At 35.0% G+C, this 24,516-nt stretch overlaps 3 protein-coding genes across 3 annotated transcripts; all 3 read left to right on the forward strand.

Moving 5' to 3' along the window:
- Positions 1-3,218: 3,218 nt before the first annotated feature.
- Positions 3,219-8,284, forward strand: LOC107860144 (LRR receptor-like serine/threonine-protein kinase HSL2). Its single transcript, XM_016705403.2, has 2 exons — positions 3,219-6,133; positions 7,602-8,284. Exons 1-2 carry the CDS (start codon positions 3,556-3,558, stop codon positions 7,976-7,978), a joined length of 2,955 nt encoding a protein of 984 aa, XP_016560889.1. The 5' UTR covers positions 3,219-3,555; the 3' UTR covers positions 7,979-8,284.
- A 269-nt stretch (positions 8,285-8,553) lies between these two features.
- LOC107860145 (tubulin alpha-3 chain) lies at positions 8,554-18,006 on the forward strand. Its single transcript, XM_016705404.2, has 4 exons — positions 8,554-8,801; positions 16,193-16,427; positions 16,520-16,890; positions 17,117-18,006. The coding sequence occupies exons 1-4, from the start codon at positions 8,709-8,711 to the stop codon at positions 17,771-17,773; spliced, it is 1,356 nt and encodes a 451-aa protein (XP_016560890.1). The 5' UTR covers positions 8,554-8,708; the 3' UTR covers positions 17,774-18,006.
- Positions 18,007-18,322: 316 nt separating this feature from the next.
- LOC107860146 (cytochrome c oxidase subunit 6a, mitochondrial) lies at positions 18,323-24,454 on the forward strand. Its single transcript, XM_016705405.2, has 4 exons — positions 18,323-18,816; positions 19,554-19,660; positions 23,236-23,278; positions 24,173-24,454. The coding sequence occupies exons 1-4, from the start codon at positions 18,699-18,701 to the stop codon at positions 24,205-24,207; spliced, it is 303 nt and encodes a 100-aa protein (XP_016560891.1). The 5' UTR covers positions 18,323-18,698; the 3' UTR covers positions 24,208-24,454.
- Positions 24,455-24,516: the final 62 nt, after the last annotated feature.

Below are 24,516 nucleotides of genomic sequence, written 5' to 3' on the forward strand. Positions count from 1 at the left end.
TTTTTTAACTTATAGTTTTACAACAAAATTTGGAAATACAATAGATAAGCAGGAAAAGGAAACAATAAATTCTCGTATTTCATTTCTAAAATAATTATTCTTTCAAGGAAATATAAAATGTCCCCCCACCCCACCCCCATCCCCAATATGGGAGTCCTATCCCTTTTAAGTGTCTCTTTAGACTTTAAAATTGAACCAAAATGAGAGTGTCTTAAAAAATATACTAATATTGTTTTTTTACCGGGGTAAATGATGGATATTACTTTTTCTTTTCTGAAAAAATTCCATACATAAAAAGAAACAGAGAGCAACTTAGCGAAGTAATTGTTTTAGCTAATTTCTTAATTCACTTTGTGGGGTAATATTTTTCTAAAATTTGGGAACATTTGCTAGGAAAACAAAAATATGGCCAAAGAGAACAACACGAAATAAAATTAATCTTTTGTAGAGGTTGAGAGAATATTAATCACCATACACAAATATTTTAGATTTCGAAAGTAATATTTTCTTTTTCATTTTTCTCACTTTCTTCTTAATCAATTGAGCTACTAAAATTCTCCATTTTATATAGTATATAGTAGCGTACTCCCCATAAAATATGCATAGTTTTCTTAGTCCAAACGTGTTAATAAACCTTGTGTAGAGCATTATTTTGTAGTGCTTCTCCCCCATAAACTATGCATGCTAAATTTATCTTAGCCTCAAATTTAAGCTATAATACAACTTTTCTAGAAGAATATTTGGTTTAAAACCTGTGTAGTTATTCTTTTTTAAAAAAATTCTATCCATTTTGAAATGCCAACACATTACACACCTACATTGCTTGTAACCAATAAATATAAGTAAAACAAATTACTAGCTCCGTGTTTTTGATATATCAAGAAAATATAACCAAAAAATAATTTTATTCTTTAAAATATTTTTAAGACATATTATTTTAAATATTATTTAATAAAAATAATATATAAAATAATAATATTAATATTCCCTCTGTCCCATTTTATGTGTCGCCATTTGATCGGGCACCGAGTTTAAAAAATAAGGGAAGACTTGATAATATTTACCAAATTGTCCTTTATAAAAAAATGTGTTACTGTTTTTTTTTTTAATTAAGTGGCTCAATAAGAATAAAAGTGTAATTATATTTTTAAATATTTACCAAATAAGGAAATATGACATTTCTTTTAGAACAAATTAAAAAGAAAATAATGATACATAAAATGAAACGGAGGGAGTAATTATTTTCTTAACGTGCCAAAAACTAAGGTTAGATCCCCAAGTTGTTACCCCTGTCTCCATAAACCCAAAAATTCGAGCCCGAACAAATTCCATTCCCATTTCTAATGTACTCTTTATTCGCGCCGTATAGGAACTACTATTCATCCAAAAAGTAGCCAGCCTAACTAAAATAGTCAAATTTGACACTCCTTTTGCTTCCTTAGTGTTTTTTTCCCCAAGAAAGAATTAAAATCTAAATTGCTCCTTCTCTTTCATACTCGGTTTATTTTAAAATAATTGAATTATATATATATATATATATATTTTATTTTATTTTTTAAATTAACACATAAATTATAGTTAATTTTATAATTACTCTTTAAATTATTATCTTAAAAAATATGAAATTCGTATAAATTTCATTAAATAAAAAAATAAAATTGAAAGGAATTTTTAACATGTCTCTAATGAACTGTTCATTTATTTTGAATGTTAAGAAATAGTTCAATAATTTATTTATTTTGAAATAAAGGAAATAATTATTATGATCATTGTTTTAATTTTTTGAAGAGTTATTTGACAAAAACTAAAGAGGGCAAAAATAAAAAGTAATGTCTAATTTATGTCTGAATTTTCTCTTCTTAATAGTTGTGCATTAACTTAGCAGTTCATGATATATAGAGAGTACTTTTACCCCATAATGGTAATATAAATTCAAGATTTTACGTTAATTGTCTTTATAAAATAAGTACTTCGTTTAGTTCATTTTAGTTGGCCTTCTTATTGAAATTATTTGTTTTTATTTAGTTGGCTTATTTAAATTTTTATTTTTTTTATTATGTTCTTCTGGTATTATCTTTATCATCAAATGACTACATAAATGTACTTCCTCTGTTCGCTTTTACTTGTCACCTTTTGACATAACACATCCATTAAGAAAATAATTATTGATATGACTATTTTACCGTACTATTCCTATTAACTAATGTTTAGAATAATATGTTTTTAATATGGTTTGAAGAATAAACAATTATTGGTAAGGATAAACTATAAAAAAAAACTTTTGTCTTTTTTTTTATATGTCAAAAGTGACAAGTAAAAAAATTAATTAAGAAAATAATGACACGTAAAAGCAAACGGAGGAAGTATATACTCAAATTTATATTTTTAAAATATTAATTAATAAGGTCAATTTGATAAAATAAATTTCTAATAAATAGTTTTTTAAGGAAATATCAAGTAAATAAGAATTAACTATTTTAAAACGGAGGAGGCATCTTTTATAATCTCTCAGTATTATTTTTATTTTACTCCTATATTAAAAACAATGTTTCACTTTACTTGTTTGTTTTTGAAAATTAAGAGAGTTTTATTTCTTTTTTCTAATATTAACTTGTTTGGTCGAAGTTATTTTTTTTTAGAAGTACTTATTTTTTTCTTAAAAGCGTCTATTTTTTTTTAAATGATATATTTGGTTAAACTTTAGAAAACAAAATGTTTCCAAGGAGTAATAGAAACTATTTTTTACAAGTTAAAATAAATAATTTCTTTCTAAAAACACTTATTTAAAAAGCATTTTGAAATTTATTAGTTGAACACGTTTTTCATTAAAAGTGTTTTTATAAGAAATACTTTTCAAAATAAATTGGCTTTAGAAGTTTGGCCAAAATATAATTAACAAGGTAATTTAGTATTGGAAGTTTGGCCAAAATATAATTAATAAGGTAATTTAGTAATCTCAATAGTTCATATTAAGTTATTGAAACTTTCTGTATAATTCAAAACAAGTGTTTTTTTTTTTTTTTTTTCCAAATTCAAGAAAATCATTGGATTTTTTTTTCATATACCCTTAAATATCTTTCTTAAAAGATGAATCATATCCTAAGTGATTACAATCACTTAATATGGCAAAAAAATAAACCTCTAATTAACTGCTTCAAAACTCAAATTTACTAGAAGAGCATGTGTTTTAATGTGAGTATATAATACAATTTGAGTCAAAAAACTTATCATTATGCTTCTTCAAGTTACTGTGTAAACTCTATCTTGCTCTCGCCATTACAGTCCAAAATCCAAATAGTTTGTGTGTTTCTTCTCGTGTGTGTGTGTGAACACTCTTTCACATTTTCAGTACTCCTTCTTCTCCTTAAACTCTTTCAGTTACACTTGTTATCCATGCATAAATTCCCCCCACCTCTTGCTAACTCTCATCTTCCCACCATCCAACTTCCATTTTCAGATGTTTGTGTTTATTAATGCTTACTAATCTAGTACGTAGGTTCTTGTCTTTTTAAGGAACTTGGGGGTCATTTTTCTTTTTTCTTCATTGAATCATCAATGGATAACATGAAAATCCAATTTCTGTTAGTGATTATTTTTTTTCTGTTCGTTGTTCCGGCGAGTTCATCGGCCAGGGATATCGCCATTTTACTCCGGGTTAAGTCTGGTCATCTCGGGGACCCAAATGGTTTGCTTGCTAATTGGAATGAGTCTGCTCCAAATGCTCCTTGTAGCTGGACTGGCATTAGCTGTAATCGGAAAACTGGTCAGGTTGTGGCCATTGAGTTTGCAAGTTTTGGAATTTCCGGTCGTTTTCCGGCTGATTTCTGCCGGATTTCGACTTTGCAGAAACTCAATCTGGGTGATAACAGTTTTGGTGATTCTATATCACCTGATTCTTGGTCTCTCTGTTCACATCTTCACTTTCTGAATATTTCTTTGAACTTCTTTGTTGGTCAGTTGCCGGAGTTTATTGCCCAGTTTGATAACTTGACTGTCCTTGATGTTAATTCGAATAATTTCTCCGGTGAAATTCCAGCGAGTTTGGTCCGTTTACCCAAATTACAACAGCTGAATATAGCTAACAATCTCCTGAATGGTTCAATTCCTGAGTTCTTGACGAATCTTACCGAGTTGACTCGATTGGAAATTGGTTCAAATCCATATAAGCCAAGCCCACTGCCTTCCTCAATCGGTCGACTCAGTAAACTTCAAGTTCTCTTTTTTCGGTATGCAAATCTTGTTGGAGAAATTCCAGATTCCATTAGAGACCTGAAATCTATTCAGAATTTTGATGCGGCAATTAACAATCTGACGGGAAGAATTCCAGAAAGCTTGGGAGAACTGAAAACCATACAACAAATAGAGCTCTTTGGAAACCATTTTTCAGGTGAATTGCCTGATATATTTTCGGGTCTTGGTTCTCTTTTCATGTTTGACGTTTCTGAGAACAATCTCACAGGAAAAATACCTGAATCCCTTGCCCGTTTGCACCTGATATCTCTGAATCTCAATGATAACCAGTTAGAAGGCAAAATTCCAGAAAGTTTAGCTCTTAACCCAAATCTTTGTCAGTTCAAGCTCTTTAACAACAGATTTTCAGGTACTTTACCTCAAAATCTTGGTTTTTCAGATTTAGATGAGTTTGATGTCTCCGGCAATAATCTAGAAGGTTCTTTGCCGCCTAACTTATGTTCTAGAAAAAAGCTTAAGACTTTGAACCTGTTTAATAATAAGTTCAATGGGCCAATCCCAGAATCCTATGGGGAGTGTAATTCACTAGCATATGTGCGTATCCATGACAACCAATTCTCTGGTGAGTTACCAGCTGGTTTCTGGGGATTAGCTAGATACACATTTCTTGAACTGCGAAACAACAACTTTCAAGGTTCAATTCCAGCTTCAATCTCCAATGCTCGAGGCCTAACACAACTTCTTATCTCTGGCAATAGATTTTCCGGGGAATTGCCTGCAGAAATATGCAAGTTGGAAGAGGTTGTGATCATGAATATTAGCAAGAATCAATTATCAGGGGAGTTGCCTTCATGTATCACAAGATTGAAAACGTTACAAAACCTCGATCTTTCGGAAAACAGGATCACGGGTCAAATTCCCAAATCAGTTAGTTCTTGGAATGACTTGACTGAATTGAATTTAGCTAACAATCAATTGACAGGTGAAATTCCTGGTGAGCTTGGGACGTTACCAGTCTTAACCTACTTAGACCTCGCTGGAAACTTGCTTTCTGGCAAAATTCCATCGGAGCTGAGCAAGCTCAAGCTCAACAAATTCAATGTATCAAATAACAGGCTTGAAGGGAAAGTGCCTCTTTGGTTGGATGACAATTATTTTGTCTCAGGTTTACGAGGTAACCCGGGTCTTTGTAGTCCGGATCTTAAACCTCTGCCTGAATGCCCAAAACCCAAAAGTGTAAGCTTGTACGTGGTGTGTATTTTATCAGCTTTCGCCTTCATACTTGTCGGGTCACTTGTTTGCGTTTTACTCAAGGCTAGTAAGCTGCTACCAATCCGGAGCAAGCATAAAAGTGTATGGAGGATTACTGCATTCCAACGGGTCGGGTTCACAGAGCGAGACGTGTTAGCTGCACTGACAGATGACAATCTCATAGGAGCTGGTGGGTCGGGTCGGGTATACCGGGTCAAACTGAAAAATGGGCAGATGGTAGCGGTGAAGAAACTTTGGGCGGCTAAGAGGGTAAGAGAATCCGAGGAGGTGTTCAGGTCAGAGGTGGAGACATTAGGAAGAGTCCGGCATGGAAACATAGTGAAATTATTGTACACTGGCATTGGTGATGACTTTAGGATATTGGTATACGAATACATGGAGAATGGGAGCTTAGGAGATGTATTACATGGGGAAAAAATTGGATTGCTGTTGGATTGGCCGAGGAGATTTGCCATAGCAGTTGGAGCAGCTCAAGGATTGGCATATTTGCACCATGATTGTGTGCCTGCAATAGTGCACAGAGATGTCAAGTCTAATAACATTTTGTTGGACGAGGATTTCAGGCCCAAAGTGGCTGATTTTGGGTTAGCTAAGGCAATGCAACAGGATACTGAGGGGAGTGATCAGGCCATGTCCCATGTTGCTGGTTCCTACGGCTACATTGCACCTGGTAAGCTTGAATTCCTTGTTGGTTTTCACCATTTGTTTTAGGTCCAATGGCTGTTAGAACTTTCTAGTCTTGTTAGAAATTTTATTTGCCTATAGAAAATGTTGAGAATATCCGGTTCTAAGAGCACTTTTTTTAAAAAATAATATTGGACTGGGATAGTCGTAAATGATGCATATGGACAGCAGAAATTCATAAAACTGACCTTTACTTGTTTCAGGTCGAGGCCTAAATGTTGTTGTTCTATTTTTTGTGTTTACTTGTTGTAAAGAGACGTTTAATAGTTTGCATCTGGTATATCAAGGACATCCAAAAAATAGTTTGGTGGAAGTTTTGGTTGCTTCGCATGCTATCATAAAATTTTGATTTGATTTTAGATTCTTTTATATGAAACCAGAGCACATTTTAGGATAGATGTTTCAAACTTGTATGTCGATTGGAAAACCTTAATAATCTCCATTTAACGGTAGCATCTAGTGTCATTCCTCTAACTGGACACTGGTTCTGAAGTCTGCTTATTTTTATTGCTTGCTAATGCTTGATTATAAGTTTAACAAGGAGATTTGTCAAAGTAGGATGAAACAGGGGCGGAGCTACATGTAAGTTAGGGGTTCATCCGAAAATTATTTTTTATGTATATATAGCAGATGTCGAACCTCCTTTAGTTAGAACATATGTTCACTTGTGAACCCCCTTGATGAAAATTCTGGCTCCGCCACTAGGATGAAAGAATGATTAGGCCCCCGATTTTCGAAGTCTGTACGACTATTTTGTACTAACTACCTATAATATTTAATCTCGAGTTTCATTTGGGATTTGTCAAAGTAAAATCAACGAATAGTTGGGCACTCCGTTTTCTGAAGTCTGCATGACCATTTATTCTATACCAGTAGTAATATTTAATTCTGAGATCACATCAAATTATTGAATGGTTTTGTCACCTAATATTTGTTAACACAGTCAATATTTGATGGAAAGAATAAAAAATAGGAGAGCCATGTATGTCCTGTCACCTAGCGTTTGTAAACATATTCAAGGTTTGATCTGAAAGATTAGGAATGAAAGAGACTTATGCCTAAGTATTGTTGCCCGGTAATCTAATTTATCATTATCTTGAATTCTATTTGTTCCCATGAAGTCCTCTTTGATTGGACACACAATTTCATCTTTTTTGTAAAGTTGATACTATCTGGTCTGTGACTGCACATCTGCCTTCCTTTGCAAAAGTTTGAAAGTTTGAAGAATATAGAAACCAACATCCTTTATGTAAAAAATTTGATGGCCTTTTGATACCAGTCCCAATAAAAGCATTGCGCTTGCAATTGCAATCAGTTTGTTAAGTTGATATTGCATATTTAATGATTAGGAAGATACTAAAGTTTCTAAATATCTTATGGGGTGGAAAATGTGTTATTCAAGGTTTTCAGCTGCACTTTTAAGCTTAACCTTGATTCCTTTGTTTCAATTGCAGAATATGCGTACACTCTGAAGATCAATGAGAAGAGTGATGTTTATAGCTTTGGTGTTGTACTGTTGGAACTAATAATTGGTAAAAGGCCTAATGACTCCTCTTTCGGAGAGAACAAGGACATTGTCAAGTGGGTGTTAGAGGGTGCACCATCGTCGAAGAAAGGCGAAGGAATTGGCCACATTACAGATGGAAGTAGCATTCTTGATTTGAACCAGCTAGTTGACCAGAGAATGAATCCATCTTCAAGCAATTACACAGAGATTAAAAATGTTTTTGATGTGGCTTTGCTTTGCACTTCGGCATTGCCCATTAATAGGCCCTCCATGAGAAGAGTTGTTGAATTGCTGAAGGATAGCTCCTTTCCCCGTCCCAAATAAATCCAATAAATAGCTTTTCACAGTTTCGACATGTCCTTGCTTTAGTAATTTGATACTACTATAGTAGACTGTAAAGAATGTGGGAAATTGGGTGTTTGTTTTGGTATGCTTGATGGGGCTTTGTTAAGTGTCATCACGCAAGATTTTTAGGTTGATTTAGTTTGCTGCACTTGTTTAACAAGTGCCTTTTTAGATTCTCCAGTACACATAGTAGCTTAACTTAAAGCTAGCTGACCATGTAAAGCTCATATGCAAAGGCTGAACATTTGAGTTTTTGTTGCAATATATGAACTTTACATTCAGATATGACTATTCTGTATCCAAGAATTAATCTTTGCTGGGGTTGTAATGAGATTTGTCCACCCAAAGTCAAAAGTTAGAATGTCAGCTCTTTTTGATCTATTTTTCAATGGGCAGTATATTTTAAGATATTTCAAAGAATTATATGTTGATGGAAATAAATAAAATGGCAGGTACTATGAATTTGTTTCATAATACACAGAAATATTTACCCGTTAAATAATTTTAAAAAAATCAATGGCGTGTGTCCATTAACTTTAGACAATGTCCCTCCATTTATTTATGATGTCTCCGTAGAATCAGAGAAGAAAGGGAGGAGCAGAGCAGATCCTGAGAAGTCTTCATAAAGACCTTCTCCATTGAATCTATCGCTCGCTCATTCTGCAAAAAATTTATCCTTAAAAACACACACATAAAAAAAAAGAGAAAGATGAGGGAGTGCATATCCGTTCACATCGGTCAGGCAGGTATTCAGGTTGGCAATGCTTGCTGGGAACTTTATTGCCTCGAACATGGCATCCAGGTCTTATCCTTTTCTTGAATGATGTTAGCATGCATAAGTCAAGAAAAAAATTCTTTCCATTAAAAAATATATATTTTTCATTGTTGTTTGTGTATAAAAGTATATGATACATGGTAATCGTACAAGGTTCTATGACACAGAATGAAGAGGATATTTTCTTAATAATTACAATTATATCCACATATTGGTTGAACCTTGCGATACGGAGTACAAGTTGAGATATTTGTGAAGGAAAATGATTTTTGTTCATACGTATTGGATATTGATTGAAAATATTTTTCTTAGAGGAGATTTTCACAAGTTACATAAGGTTGAAAATGACTTTATTAGAACAACAATAACATACCCAGTAAAAATGCCACAAATGAGGGCTGGGGAGGGTCCCATACTATACAAGAAAAATCGAAGCCACACTTAAACTATATAAGTAACCTATTACACACCTTAACTATATAAATGTGATATTATTACCTCCCCGCAACCCCCATTTTAAGGCGCGTATGTTACAATTATTTTAGGCGCGTCCAACCTATTAAATAACAAAAGTAAACGGCTAAAAACATTAAAGGAACAGACATCGTTTCCACTCCAAACTATAGTCGAAAAGTCGAATCCACACCTAAACTATATAAGTGACCTATTACACACCTTAACTATAAAAAAGTGATACTTTTTACTCCCTAGATCTGAAGTGAAAAATGCATAATTATTTAAATAAAAATTGACGAGTTTAAATTAAAAATTAATGTAAAATTTTTTTAAAAAAATTAAAATACTCCTCCCCCAACCCCTAGCATCCATCTCCCCACCCCCACCCCCAAACAATCATCTTCTTCATCGCCCTCCACCCCAAAACTCCAACCCCAACCCCAAACCATCTTATTCTTCATCACCCCCACCTCAACCAACACAGTTTCTTCATCACCCCATCCCCAAATAACACAATTCATCTTTCACCTTCATCGAATCAATGTCAATTTCACAATGAACACAATCAAATTGTATTTGATGTTTAAACGGGCAAAACCAAATTTTATAAAAAAAAAAATATAAAATTTTGTAGCAAGGATATTTTTTGGTTAATTCTCGTCGGAAAAGTCATATTCATCGTCGACTTTCTCCTCTCTGTCTGTTAGTTATTAATCCATCAAAAAATGTAGCTTGCTACCATATTAGTTTTTTTTTTTTTTTTTAATTATAGCTGAAAAATAAATAGAAAAAGTACGAAAATGTCTTGGTCATTACCATTTAAAACATAGAGGCCAACAATTGAGTGACCATTTTTTGAAACAATAATGGCCATTATAGATGAGATTTTTTTTATTTTTTTTTTAAGAAAAGACGATGGGTTACGGATGAAGAACAATGTTAGAAGAAATTAATTGTTATGGTAATTTTATTGGTGGGATAAAGTTTATGGTGGTGAATATGGTGTAATGAAGGTAATGGAGGTTTTGGACATTGACAACAATGGAGGTTTCAGACATTGAAGAAGAAGGAAAAAAATTAAATTAAAAAGAAAAAGAAAAAATTATGAAAATAATAAATTTATTATTTTTTCGGATTATGCTGACATGGATGCTGATGTGGCAGCGCGTGTAAAACACCACACAAGTGGTGTAATGCCTGACAGGGTGTAAAAAATATCACTTTTTTTTATAGTTAAGGTGTGTAATAGGTTACTTATATAGTTTAAGTGTGGATTCGACTTTTCGACTATAGTTTGGGATGAAAACGATGCCTTTTTCCTTATTTTTTTGGATTATGCTGACGTGGCAGCGCGTGTAAAACACCACACCACATGAAAGTGAGGTAATGTCTGACAGGGTATAAAAAGTATCACTTTTTTATAGTTAAGGTGTGTAATAGGTCACTTATATAGTTTAGGTGTGGATTCGACTTTTCGACTATAGTTTGGGGTGGAAAGGATGTCTTTTCCTTATTTTCTATGAAAAATCTTTTACCACCATACCAAACAATGAGATCAAAAGGCTATTATGAGGATTGATGATAAATTATGCAATAGTTGTTATAACAAATCCCAAAATGATGGAAGCAAATAATTGTTTCCTAATAACAGATTTCGCACCACTGGATATCTTAAGAAATTAGTGAATTGATACAAGTGTAGTAGGATAAGAAGAGAAAACAATTGGGATTCAAAATTTAGTTAGTTCTGTTAAGTACTGTAGCAAAGTCTGTTTTTACTGTTGTAACAGAATTACTGTAGCAGAGTCCAAGAGTTAGTTAGGCAGTTATCAAGCAATGATTAGGTATAAATACTCATGTGTAATGATTCACAGCTATTCAGAAAAATCATAATACAATTCTTCTTCTCTCTTATTTTTTCAACTTAGCTATTCTTCTTGGGTATACCCTGTTGTTAGCTCTCTTCTTTCTCAAGGTTAACCTGCTGGAGTGATTTAGTTCTTCGAGGTGCATTAATTGATATCAAGGTTCGTGATTCTCTACTAAATAATCATGGTTGAGTGTGACAAAAACGTGGATAAATCAACAGAAGAGGTCGATGGAAAATTGTCACAAATCCAAGATCAATTGCAGAAATTGATGGATGGAATGTTAAGCATGAATGATCGAAATGCGCGTACAGATAAGGAATTAATGGAGATTAAATAAGCTTTGGGGAATTGGAATCATAAGGAAAGAGATATAAATGAAAGCAGGGCTAAATCTTCGGTAGTTGGTGATGAACCAAGAGGTCTAGGTTGTTCCCAACAAAATAGAGAATTTCAGAATTCTAGTGGTAAATTTCTTACTCGTTGTTCTAAGCTTGAATTCCCTGGATTCTCTGCCTATGATTTGCGAACCTGGTTGTATAAGGTGGACCAATTTTTTGCCATGGCCGAGGTTCCACCTGATCAAATGGTTAGGGTAGCTTCAATTCATCTAGATGGGGATGTTATAGCTTGGCATAGGTCATAGATGAGAGCTAGAGCTGCTGCGAAAGATTCTTCTTGGTCTGAGTATGTACTGGCCATTAATGATAGATTTGGTGATAGTTTTGAAGATCCAATGAAAGCTATTAAGAATTTACAACAGACTGGTAGTGTGAAAGATTATCAAGATGAGTTCGACGGGTTGTTATGTGGGGTAAATTTATCTCATGAAAATGCCCTGAGTTGTTACTTAGGGGGTTTGAAACCTGCACTTAACAAAACTGTTTGGACTCAGACTCCAATAACACTTCACCAAGCCTACAAAATCACTAGATTGCAAGAAGAGGTTTTTGAAGCTCAAGTTCAATCTTGGGGTTTCAAGATGCCAAGCTTATTACCTACCCCTAAAACTCCTTTTCTACCAAGACCCTCTACTAACACACCTGCAGTTAAGAAGAATGTTGGGACTCACCAGGTGACTAGTCAGATGGTACATCAAAATATTATTAGTAAATTCCCAAGTAGAAGACTTTCTGTTGCTGAAATAAATGAGAAAAGGGCAAAGGGCCTTTGTTTCTTCAGTGATGAACCTTATGTACACTTATGTAACTGTAGAAGTAAGAAACAACTATTTATGGTACAGGTATTGGAAGATGAAGATACTGCAGAGATAAGTGATGGTGATGTAGTGCAAGAATTGCTTAATGAACCTGAAGACTGAATGACTATATCACTTCGGGCTTCTACTGGTGTTTCTGGTTATCAAACTATTAGAGTCATAGGGTATCATGAGAAAAAGCCCTTACAGGTGTTAATTGACACTGGGAGTACACATAATTTCATTGATCAATCTATAGCCATAAGGTTGGGTTGTCAGGCTGATCCTATAGTGGGACAATCTATCAGCATTGCAGATGGTAGAAAAGTGCAGACTGCTGCTGTGTGTAAAATTCTGCAGTGGTTACTACAAGGTACCACCTTCTCTTCAAACTTTTTGTTATTACCTTTAGGGAGTGTGGATATTGTGTTGGGAGTTTAATGGTTAAGCACATTGGGAGGGATACTATTTGATTTTAAGAACAGAACAATTGCATTTGTTTACATGGGCAAGAAACATGTGTTGAGAGGAGCTAGTGATAAACTTAATTCTGCTAAGGCAAAGGAGATGATTAAACAAGAAGCACAAGCTGCTCAATTGTTTATGTTATCACTGGTGGATAGTACAATATCTGACACTAGTTGTTACAATATCCAAGCTACTTCATCTGGTATAAATCCTGTCTTAGATTCTCTAGTTAAAGAGTACTCTTGTTTGTTTGAAATACCTGGCACACTACCTCCATACAGAGGTGTGTTTGACCACAAAATTCCATTGATTGAGTCTGCTAATCTAGTCAGTAAAAGACCTTACAGATATCCAGCTTTCAAGAAGGATATCATTGAGAAACTTGTGCAAGAAATGATGGAACAAGGGGTAATACAAAATAGTACTAGCCCTTATGCTTCTCCGGTGGTGTTAGTAGGGGAAAAAAAGGGTACATGGAGGCTTTGTGTGGATTATAGAAGCTTGAATCAGTTGACTATCAAAGATAAGTTTCCTATACCTATGATTGAAGACTTGCTTGATGAATTAGGAGGTGCTATGTTGTTTTCCAAACTAGACTTGAGGGCAGGGTATCATCAGTTGAGAATGGACAAGAATGATACGTATAAAACTTCTTTTAAGACTCATGCAGGTCATTATGAGTTTTTAGTAATGCCTTTTGTCTTAACTAATGCACCCTCTTCCTTTCAAGGGCTGATGAATGCTGTTTTTAAACCTCTACTGAGAAAATCAGTTCTTGTACTCTTTGATGACATACTCATCTATAGTAAGACTTTGAATGATCATGTTGCACATATTAAGGCTGTATTTGAATTGATGAAGCAATATCAGTTATGCAAAGATGTCCAAGTGTGCATTTAGGGTGGATAAGGTAGAATACTTAGGCCATTACATAAGTGCTGAAGGTGTTTCAACTGATCCTAAAAAGATCAGTGTTGTGCAACAATGTCCATTTCCAAGCAACATCAAGCAATTGAGGGGTTTCTTAGGTTTTGCTGGATACTATATGAGATTTATTCAAGGTTTTAGTGCTATTTGTAGACCACTACATGACCTGTTGAAAAGGGAAGGATTCAATTGGTCTAAACAGGCTACTACGACATTCCATGCACTCAAATAAGCTCTAGTTTCTGTACCTGTGTTGGCTATGCCTAATTATTCCTTACTTTTTGTGGTTGAGACTGATGTAAGTGAAAAGGGAATTGGTGTTGTGTCAATGCAACAGGGTCACCCCATTGCATATATCAGTAAGGCCTTGGCTCCAAAACATCAAGCCATGTCTGTGTATGATAGGGAATTGTTGGCTCTTATATTTGCTGTTACAAAGTGGTCCCATTACTTGTTAGGGAGACATTTTATTGTTAGGACTAATTAAAAGGCATTAAAACATTTGTTAGATCAGCAGATACACACTGACTTTCAAGTTGCAGGAATTTCTAAACTCATGGCTTTTGATTTCTCTATTGAGTATAAAAAGGGCTCTGATAACAAGGTTGATGATGCCTTATCTAGAATGCCTGATGCTGAACTCTTGGCCATATCCATTTTGTCTTCACATGATGTTCTATATGATGAAATTAAAGAGAGTTGAATACAAGATCCTAAGTTGCAGGAAATTATTACAAGATTACAGGTTCAACCTTTAAGCACTATACTTGGTGTCATGAACAATTGAGATGGAAAGGTAGATTGATGGTGGGTGATGATCCACAATTAAAAAGGAAGATCATGGAATTATGGCATAACACTCCTCAAGGAGGACACTCAGGGATGAATGCAACTACTTGGAGATTGCAGTCACTATTCTATTGGAAATTCCTTTTGCAGGATGTTAGATCTTTTGTACAACAGTGTGACATATGCCAAAGAAACAAGTATGATGCAACAACTTATCCGGGTTATTTGCAACTTCTTCCTATTCCTGAAGGTGTGTGGACTGATGTTTGTTTAAATTTTATTGAAGGTCTTCCTAAATCAAATGGGAAGGACGTCATATTGGTTGTGGTTGATAGATTGAGCAAGTATGGTCATTTCTTATGCTTGCACCATCCTTATACTACTCAATCAGTAGCCTAATGTTATTTGGACCATGTTTTTAAGCTTCATGGTATGTCAGTGACAATGACAAGTGATAGAGATCCTGTGTTCTTAAGCTCTTTTTGGCAAGAACTTTTTACACTTCAAGGTGTTCAATTGTAAAGATCCACAGCTTACCATCCTCAGACTGATGGTCAAACTGAGGTGCTCAACAGGACTTTGGAGACTTACTTGAGATGCTTTTGCTTAGACAAACCTAAGGAATGGGCTACATATATACCCTTGGCTGAGTAGTGGTACAATACCACTTACCATTCCAACATTAAGTGCACCCCTTATAAGGTGTTGTATGGTCAGAAACCTCCTATCCATTTGCCTTACTTGGTTGGTGAGAGTGCTTCTGAGATGGTTGACAGGTCACTACAAGCTAGAGAATCCATCATTCAGCTGCTGAAATTTCACATGGCCACAGCTCAACAAAGGATGAAAGACATTGCTAATAAACACAGAACTAACCGATCATTTTCAATAGGTGATTGGGTGTACTTAAAACTTCAACCTTATAGGCAAGTTACAGTAGATACTAAACCATTCAATAAGCTTGCAACTAAGTATTTTGGACCTTATATGGTGGAGGCTAGGATTGGAGCTGTTGCATACAGGTTGTTGTTGCCTAAGAATGTTCTTATTCATCTTACTTTCCATGTTTCTTAGCTCAAGAAGTGTTATAAAGTCCCCATGAGCTTCAACCATCCACCTGTTCTGCACTTATCTAGTCCCTTTTGTCCTGCGCCCGAGTCAGTTCTACATAGGAGGATGGTCAAGCGCGACAACAAGGCAGTAGATCAAGTCCTAGTCAAATGGACTGATCTTGATGCAGCTCAAGCAACTTGGGAGTTTGTTTCAGAGTTATACACTAGGTTTCCTGGTTTCCATCCTTGAGGACAAGAATGTTCTTCACGGAGGGGCATTGATACAAGTGCAGCAGGATAAGAAGAGTCAAAACAGTTGGGATTCAAAAGTTAGTTAGTACTGTAGCAAAGTCTGTTTTTACTGTTGTAACAGAATTATTGTAGCAGAGTCCAAGAGTTAGTTAGGCGGTTATCAATCAATGATTAGCTATAAATACTCATGTGTAATGATTCACAGCTATTCAGAAAAATCATAATACAATTCTTCTTCTCTCTTATTTTTTTAACTTAGCTATTCTTCTCGGGTATACCCTAAACTTAGCTCTCTTCTTCCTCGCGGTTAACCTCCTGGAGTGATTTAGTTCTTCGAGGTGCATCAATGATACTGTCGATTAGTTTTGTCTCAATCCTAATATTTCCTGAAATTTTTGTGTTTATTAGCCGGATGGCCAGATGCCAAGTGACAAGACTCTTGGGGGAGGTGATGATGCCTTCAATACATTTTTCAGCGAAACTGGCTCAGGGAAGCACGTTCCTCGTGCTGTTTTTGTTGATCTTGAGCCCACTGTTATTGATGAAGTGAGAGCTGGAGCATATCGCCAGTTATTTCACCCTGAACAATTGATCAGTGGCAAAGAAGATGCAGCAAACAACTTTGCACGAGGCCACTATACAAGTACACATTCTTCACCTAATTCAATTGTACCCTTAGTTTGAACTTGTGATGTAACTCTTATTTAAAGAGTTCAATTTTTTTTCCTTTACCAGTTGGAAGGGAGATAGTTGATCTTTGCTTGGATCGTATCAGAAAGCTCGCAGACAACTGCACTGGTCTGCAAGGTTTTCTGGTCTTTAATGCCGTTGGTGGAGGCACTGGTTCTGGTTTAGGTTCACTTCTGTTAGAACGTTTGTCAGTGGACTATGGTAAAAAATCCAAGCTCGGGTTTACTGTGTATCCCTCTCCTCAGGTTTCAACTTCTGTCGTGGAACCATACAATAGTGTTCTGTCAACCCACTCCCTCTTGGAACACACAGATGTTGCTGTCTTGCTTGATAATGAAGCCATTTATGACATTTGTCGTCGCTCCCTTGACATTGAACGCCCAACCTACACCAACTTGAACCGATTGGTGTCACAGGTATTGGCAATTTTAACTCTTGCCATTTTGTAACCGTTCAAGCCTAGCTATCAAGGTATTGTGTGTTTCTGGTTCAACTTTTGGGGCCCCACGATCTTGTTCCCTTGGATTTTAACCAAAAAAATTGGGCCAGGGATGACAATACCTTGTCAGTTGGACCGCTACACCTTTAGATGATTTTGCTTCTCTGATTAATGCATGTGATGAGTTTTCTAATTTCTATCAGGTGATCTCATCTCTCACCGCTTCCCTGAGGTTTGATGGAGCTTTGAATGTTGATGTGAACGAATTCCAGACTAACCTGGTCCCTTACCCAAGGATCCACTTCATGCTTTCGTCTTATGCTCCGGTTATATCAGCTGAAAAGGCTCACCACGAACAACATTCTGTGGCAGAAATCACCACAACTGCTTTTGAACCAACTTCTATGATGGCCAAGTGTGATCCTCGTCGTGGCAAGTACATGGCGTGCTGCCTAATGTATCGAGGAGATGTGGTTCCCAAGGACGTGAATGCGGCTGTATCCATTATCAAAACCAAACGTAGCATTCAATTCGTTGATTGGTGTCCAACAGGCTTCAAATGTGGTATCAATTACCAAACTCCAACTGTTGTCCCCGGAGGCGATTTAGCCAAAGTACAAAGAGCAGTGTGTATGATATCCAATTCGACAAGTGTTGCTGAGGTTTTCTCTAGAATCGACCACAAATTTGATCTAATGTACGCGAAAAGAGCCTTTGTTCATTGGTATGTTGGTGAAGGGATGGAGGAAGGTGAATTTTCTGAAGCCCGTGAGGATTTAGCTGCACTTGAGAAAGACTACGAGGAGGTGGGTGCTGAGTATGGGCAGGGTGAAGAGGGTAGTGAAGGAGAAGAATACTAATAACTGATGGATCATTATTAGATGTTTTTCTTATTGTTTTCTCTTGATTTCAGCATGCTTATTTAGCACTGAAAATTTGCAACAAGAGATCTCTACTTTATACATGTACCTGCTAAATTTGATTATGTGATATTGTGTAATTGTCTAAGTCATTTTCTTGAAAGATGCAAAGTGTGATAAATTGTATAAAATAATTTTTCATTATATTTACTATTTTGAAGTATAAAACAAAATGAAAAATCTCTTCTAATATTTGTAGAGTTTGAACAGATTTAGAAAAAAAAATTAACAATACTCAATCTTTATCCAGGTATATGTGGCTATCAATTTCTTTGGCTCGTGGGTTTGTGTTTCTTTTGGACTTTCGAATATGCAATTAATTATTTACTTAGTCACAATGCTTATCAAGAATGTTAGATAACACTTTGATATTTCGAGTTCATCATGAGGTGAAGTAATGCTCTATTTGATCACTTTGACTTTGAGAAAGACAATATTTGAAGTCTTAATTTGTATATAAATATCAAGAATTTAACAAATATTTAAGATGTCTTCTCAAAGAAAGATGTCTTTCTTTTTTGGAGTTTTACAAAAATCACTGTGAATTTTTAAAGTATACTTGGTTGTGTTCTTTAAAATTAAAAAATTAACTTTAGAGAATTATCATTTCGAAAACGCAGAAATAAAATAAAATTCTGCAGATGTCTATTTTAAAAAATTCTCAAACAAACACAACTTAAAACTCCGTCAACATTCCAAGAGCCCCTACATGCAAGTCGGACCTAAAAAACTCTTTGCACGTGCGAGGAGGTAAAGCGTGCGAACCTGATTAATAATAACAGGAACGAAGGGCAATAGTGTATATACTGTATACATAGACGGAATCGTCAATCCAGCATCACAGAGAAAGAAGAAAAATCCCTAAATGGCGACGGCGATGTTCAGATCTAGTATTCGCTCCGCCCTCCGCGGCGGCGCATCTCGTGTAACGCCGGCATCAAAGAGGACTTTCGCTTCCCACGCCTCCGTAGAAGAAGAGGCCCGTATGTAAACTTTAATTAATTTTCTATTTGGATTAGGTTTCCCATTTGTAAACCTTAATACTGATTTTTCTTTTATATACTGATTGTTAGAAATCACAATTTTTGATTTTCTCACGGATGTTTATTTGCTTGAATAGAACCTAGATCTTATCTTCTGTTGGAATGTGATTAAAGAGAAACTGAATTAGATGTGCATTTCGTTAAAAATGAGAATTATGAAATTGGCTTGAGCGGTATTGAGCTATTGATATAAGATTGGTATGATGATTCTTACTAGTTTGGGATAGAGATTTAGTGGATTCATTTTGCTTAAAGTGATTAACTTGAACGTGTATCTTCATATTCTGTTGGAATGTTATTTAAGTGAAATTGACTTAGAATTGCATTTTTTTAAAAATGATAACTTGTTGATATAAAATTGGCCTGAGTTGGATTGAATTATTGATATGAGATTGGTCTGATGATTCTAATTAGTTTGGGATTGAGGCGTAGAAGTTTTGTTTTTGCTTAAAGTGATTAACTTGAACGTGTATCTTCATATTCTGTTGGTGAAATTGACTTAAGATGTGCATTTTATTAAAATGATAACTTCTTGATATAAAATTGGAGTGAGCTGGATTGCACTATTGATATGTGATTGGTATGATGATTCTAACTAGTTTGGGATTGAGGCTTAGTAGATTTGTTTTTGTTTAGAGTGATTAACTTGGACGTGTATCTTCATATTCTATGGCCAGGGGAAGCTGCTAAATGGGAGAAAATCACTTACGTTGCAATAATAACCAGCACTATTCTTGCGGTGGTTAATCTCGCCAAGGGTCATTCTCATAGTGAAGAGCCTCCTGTAAGCTTTGTCTATGAATTTGTTTTACTTTCTTTGATGTCAATAATCTTAGTTTTTTTTGGTTCTCAACAGTAGGTTCCGTGTCTATCTTGTCGTTTTAGATGCAGATGTTCGGTTAATTTTAGAAATTCATATTGTTTATGTCTATCAGAGGGATGTTCACTTGGTCCTTTTCAAGTAGTGGAAATGCTTGTTTGGTCCTTATAGTCCTCGTAATAGCCTTAAAAATAGTGTAAATAAGTGCAATGTGTAGGAAAATATCAACATATTCATAATGATACAACCATTAAAAGGTTTAAGCAGCTGGAATTTTTACCAACACTTCCTTTTGCAAGGGGGATCTTTAAGTGTTTAACGTATTAAATTCAAATTTAAAGAGGGTAGTTATGGCATAACTCCTTTTTTTTTTTTAAAACATCATGATGAGTCTCTGGTTAGTTTCCAGAGAAATAAAATTCTATGAATAAGATGACATGAGTTCACTGTGTTGACACCCAAGTTTGGCATAATATTGGCAAAATTAATACTTTTAGGCTTCTTATTTGTTAAATAACATACAATATAATTTTTACACACTATTCAATTTTAACACAATTTATTGGTACTTATCCTTATTTCTAAAAATATTAGGATTTTTATCAATTTATTATCATTTTTTAGTTAATTTCAATTATCGCTAGTTTTGGTCACATCCATTTTGTATGTGAACAAAATTTGTTTCAGTTTTATTAAACTATCATTGATTGTTAATTCAAATCACATTTTTTACATGACATTAGATACCATTTTATGTTTTATTATTTTTAGAACAGTCTATTTTTTTTTATTACAGGTAAATTAAATAGCTTATGGTATTGGACACATGGTTTTAGATAGCGCTTAATATTGGGTACATGGTTTTTAAAAGCCCATGGTATTGGGCATATGGTTTTGAACATAAGATGGTTTTATCTTGTCTATATAACTAATTCATTCTCTTTACAATTTTGGGTGGTGAAGGTAGCCTAATATTCACGTATCGTCAATAATATAGATAAACACAGCGAGCATTGAAGTTTCCTTTTCCAACAAAGTCACTTGAATTTCATCTTATTATTATTACTTTCTTTCCAAATCTATAGCGATAGGCAGATAATGTGATTAAAACAGAGAAAAATAAGGTCGCTGGAGAACTTTTTTTTGAACTAGGTAACTTAAGGTCGCTGGAGAATGTAATACATTGTTGTCAGAAAACGTCAAAAATAAAACCCAAGCCTGTAACAAACAACAATAGTGATAATTGTTGAGAAAAAAAACAATGAACATCACCAGAGTTTTAAGCTTGGCCAGATTTCAGAAACGGGAAGGGAAAAGGGAAAAAGAGACGACGGACAGAGTTGGTGGCGGGCAGATCTGGTTCGCAAGTTTGAGCCCGCTGTTGAGGGAAAAAACTGGTGAACAGCATCATGAGAGTTCTCTGATTCACCTGAGTTTGGAACCGTTGGTGTGTCGTGATCATGGCTAGGTTGTTTTTCTGGAGTTCGCTAACTCTGACAGAAACGAAGAGAGGGTTGAAGGGGTTGGTCGATTGTTGGGAGAAGGAGGCGAGGGAGAGAGTTGCGGCGTGGTTAGGATGTGGTGTTGAGCTCCGGTGAGCTCGCTGGTGGCTGGTTGTGTTGCTGTTGTGGGCTTGTGGCATTTTGCCGGAATTCGATGTGAGGGAGAGTTAAAAGGCGTGAAGCAGCTAGTGGTGGTGGTCGTCATTGGTTGTTAGTGGTGCAATTGTTGGAGTTCTGGCAGTGGGTAAAGGGAGTGATACTCATGAGTTATTTCTTTTAGGGGATAGAAAATGGGAGAGGACGGTTTTTGGGCTGTTGCCAAATCTGTAAATTTTTCACCATCCAAAATTGTACGGAGAATGAGTAAGTTTTAGAGGCAAAGTAAAATCATCTTATGGCAAAACCGTGTGCCCAATATCATGGGCTTTGCAAAATAATGTCCCCAATACCATGGGCTATCTAAAATCATGGGTCTGATGCAATGGGATATTTAATTTGTATGTGTTAACATATTTTTCCTGGCTTCCATGTATTAATAGAATGTTCTAAAAATAGTAAAAGATTATATAAATAAAGCATCACTTCATCAAAAATTTTTACTTTAAAAGTTATATAAATAAAGCATAAAATTGTATCTAATGTCATGAAAAAAACTTGATTTAAATAAAGAGAAATGAGAATTTAATAAAACTGATACAATAATTTGTTTATATGCAAAATGATTGTGACAAAAAAAGTGATAAACGAAATTAACTAAATTGGTAAAATCCTAATATTTAGAAACAAGGATAATTATCAATAAATTGTGTTAAAATTGAAAAAAGTTGTAAAAAGTTGTATTTTGTGCTATTTAATGAATATATGAATTCTAAAAGTATAATTTTGACAATATTTTGCCAAAATTGGGTGTCATAACACTGAATTATGAAATCATTTCAATTATTCCTTGTATGTGCTTAAGATATTCTAATAATTGTAGGAAGTATTTAGCCTGTCTATTGAAGCTAGATATCAATCACCAATAGAATATAGAGTGTAACAATGTAATGGTGGTGTAAGGTGTTGGAACCACTAAGGAAGGAGTGGCAGTTGGAGAAAAGGAATAATAATATTTTTCTTTTGTGATACACAGTTGTGTCCTTTCTAGTTTGCGTGCTCCTCGACGTTTTCCACGGGGTTGTTACTACCCTCCACCCCAAGGCCTAGAAAAGAGGAGGAATGCATTTCTTAAGAAATTCAAAATGACGGAAGATGGTTCTTTTTATGTTCATTTGTTTAATTTCCATTATTTTGCTGCTAGATCAATGTAAAGGGTAAAGTATAAATTGTAAATCCTATTTTATGTGATAATTGACTTATGTTTTATAGTAGTGGTCGTTGAAAAAAATATTTAAATAGTTGTTGTGAAGTTAAATTGACAGAATATAAAAGTTCCAATATAATTAGTTAAATTAATTTGAATTCTTGAATTAGTGGAAGAGGTGTCGGACTATTCTTGTGAATGGTTCCATCATTTTTGTGATGTTTCCAAAATGGAATATTCATATATTTGGATTAGGAAGGAGTTTCGGAAACAACCTCTCTACTTCTTCGGATGTAGTGGTATGGACTGCGTACATTTTACTCTCCCCAGACCCCACTATGTGGGATTATACTGGTTTGTTGTTGTTGTTGTTGTTGTTGTTGGACTAGGAAGGAGTTGGTTTTTTATTTAGGAAAAAGGATTGAGATTTCAATTATAGAAAGGAATTTGAACAATTAGGCATCGCATAGAGACGTTTACTACAAGTTGGTCTTTTGAGAAGCCAACATCGGTATTTCAATCCTAGGTATTTTGGCTATTGATTTGAGATTGCATGGAGGGGGATGTATTGATGCTTTTATGAAGGATAGTTAGTGTGTCTCAATCTATTTACTTCAAGATGACAAGGTAAAAGATTGTTTTGCTGCGACATGTCTTTGGATTCAAGTCAATAATATGTTTTTTCCCTCACTCTGTGTAACCTATTATTATTTTTTATGTCTGTCTGCTTGCAGGCTTACCCATACTTGCACATTCGCAACAAGGAGTTTCCATGGGGTAATAATGTGACAAGTCATTTTCTGATTTTCTATCTGTATAATTTCATGTTTATGCACTCATGCTTGGTGGTTTGATTGTATCTGGCCTTTGATCGTTGCAATGCCGTTACCAGTTTTCAACACTTGTTTAATAAGGAGTTTTACTGATGTATTACATTTTACTTTTTTTAACTTTTTGGGGTTAAAAAATGTTGCAGCATGATTCCAATGGACTAAAGGGGTTGGAAGTGTTCTCCTGCTGTTATCCTAATTGATTACCTGATAGTAGTGGGGCTGATTTTTGCATGATCTTTTTCTCCCTTGGGACTTGATGCCAAATGTTGAAATAATTGAGCATAAGAGCATTATGTTAGTATATTATATGCATCATTTGGAAAAAAAAGGCAGGAAAAAATTGCTCGACTTTTAAAAGTAGGTACAAAAAATGCAACTTACTCCCTTGGTGTCCCCTAATCCGTTTTGGAATTGATGATGTTTGCTGAAATACTTAAAAGTGGTGGGTAATTCAGGTCAACCTTTATTTATATGGCCTGGTGTTGTTGCCATTTTGGCAGATAATGCAATGAGTGACTTTCTCGCTGTGAAAAGAAAATCAGAGTTGTCATCTTCTGCTACATATGTATACCTGTTGTTTTGCCGGATGATATTCAAAAACTTTGAATGCCTGTGCTGCAGGCCTCATTTTTAAAGTAAACGGGACGTGCCGATGCGTATTTGTATTGTTTTAGTAGTTAATTCAGGGCCCATAGCGTGTTGTTGTACGCTTTCTAGGATATACTTATTTCTGATGATGAAATTTCCATGTTTGCCATATTTTGTGCTTGCGTTTTGATCTGCTACCTGGTTACGCAATGTTGTGATACTATTTTCCTCTGGCCTTTGGTGAATGCAGGTCCAGATGGCCTTTTTGAGTCCAAGCACCACTGAAACTGCATGGTTTCTCTGTGAAGGCATTAAAATAATTCCTGTCCATCTGCAAGTATCATCATAATATTGTGGTGTGAAAGCTTTTGAATTTTCATGAGATGTCTTCTATTGGTTCTTTTCAGTACAAGAAACTGTTGTCCTTACTTTGACGTATCTGTATTTTGCACTATGCTCTTGCTTCTTACAAAGTGCTTTTTAAAGAATAAGTATTGAGGGATGATTAAGTCATTCCAGTCATTCTTTTCAATATGTTTGCTGTTAAATGCCCCATTCTGCTTAATGCATGTGTGTCATGTAGAGTTATTGAAA

This window comes from Capsicum annuum, chromosome 2, assembly GCF_002878395.1.
Source record: "Capsicum annuum cultivar UCD-10X-F1 chromosome 2, UCD10Xv1.1, whole genome shotgun sequence".
Classification (NCBI taxonomy): Eukaryota; Viridiplantae; Streptophyta; class Magnoliopsida; order Solanales; family Solanaceae; genus Capsicum; species Capsicum annuum.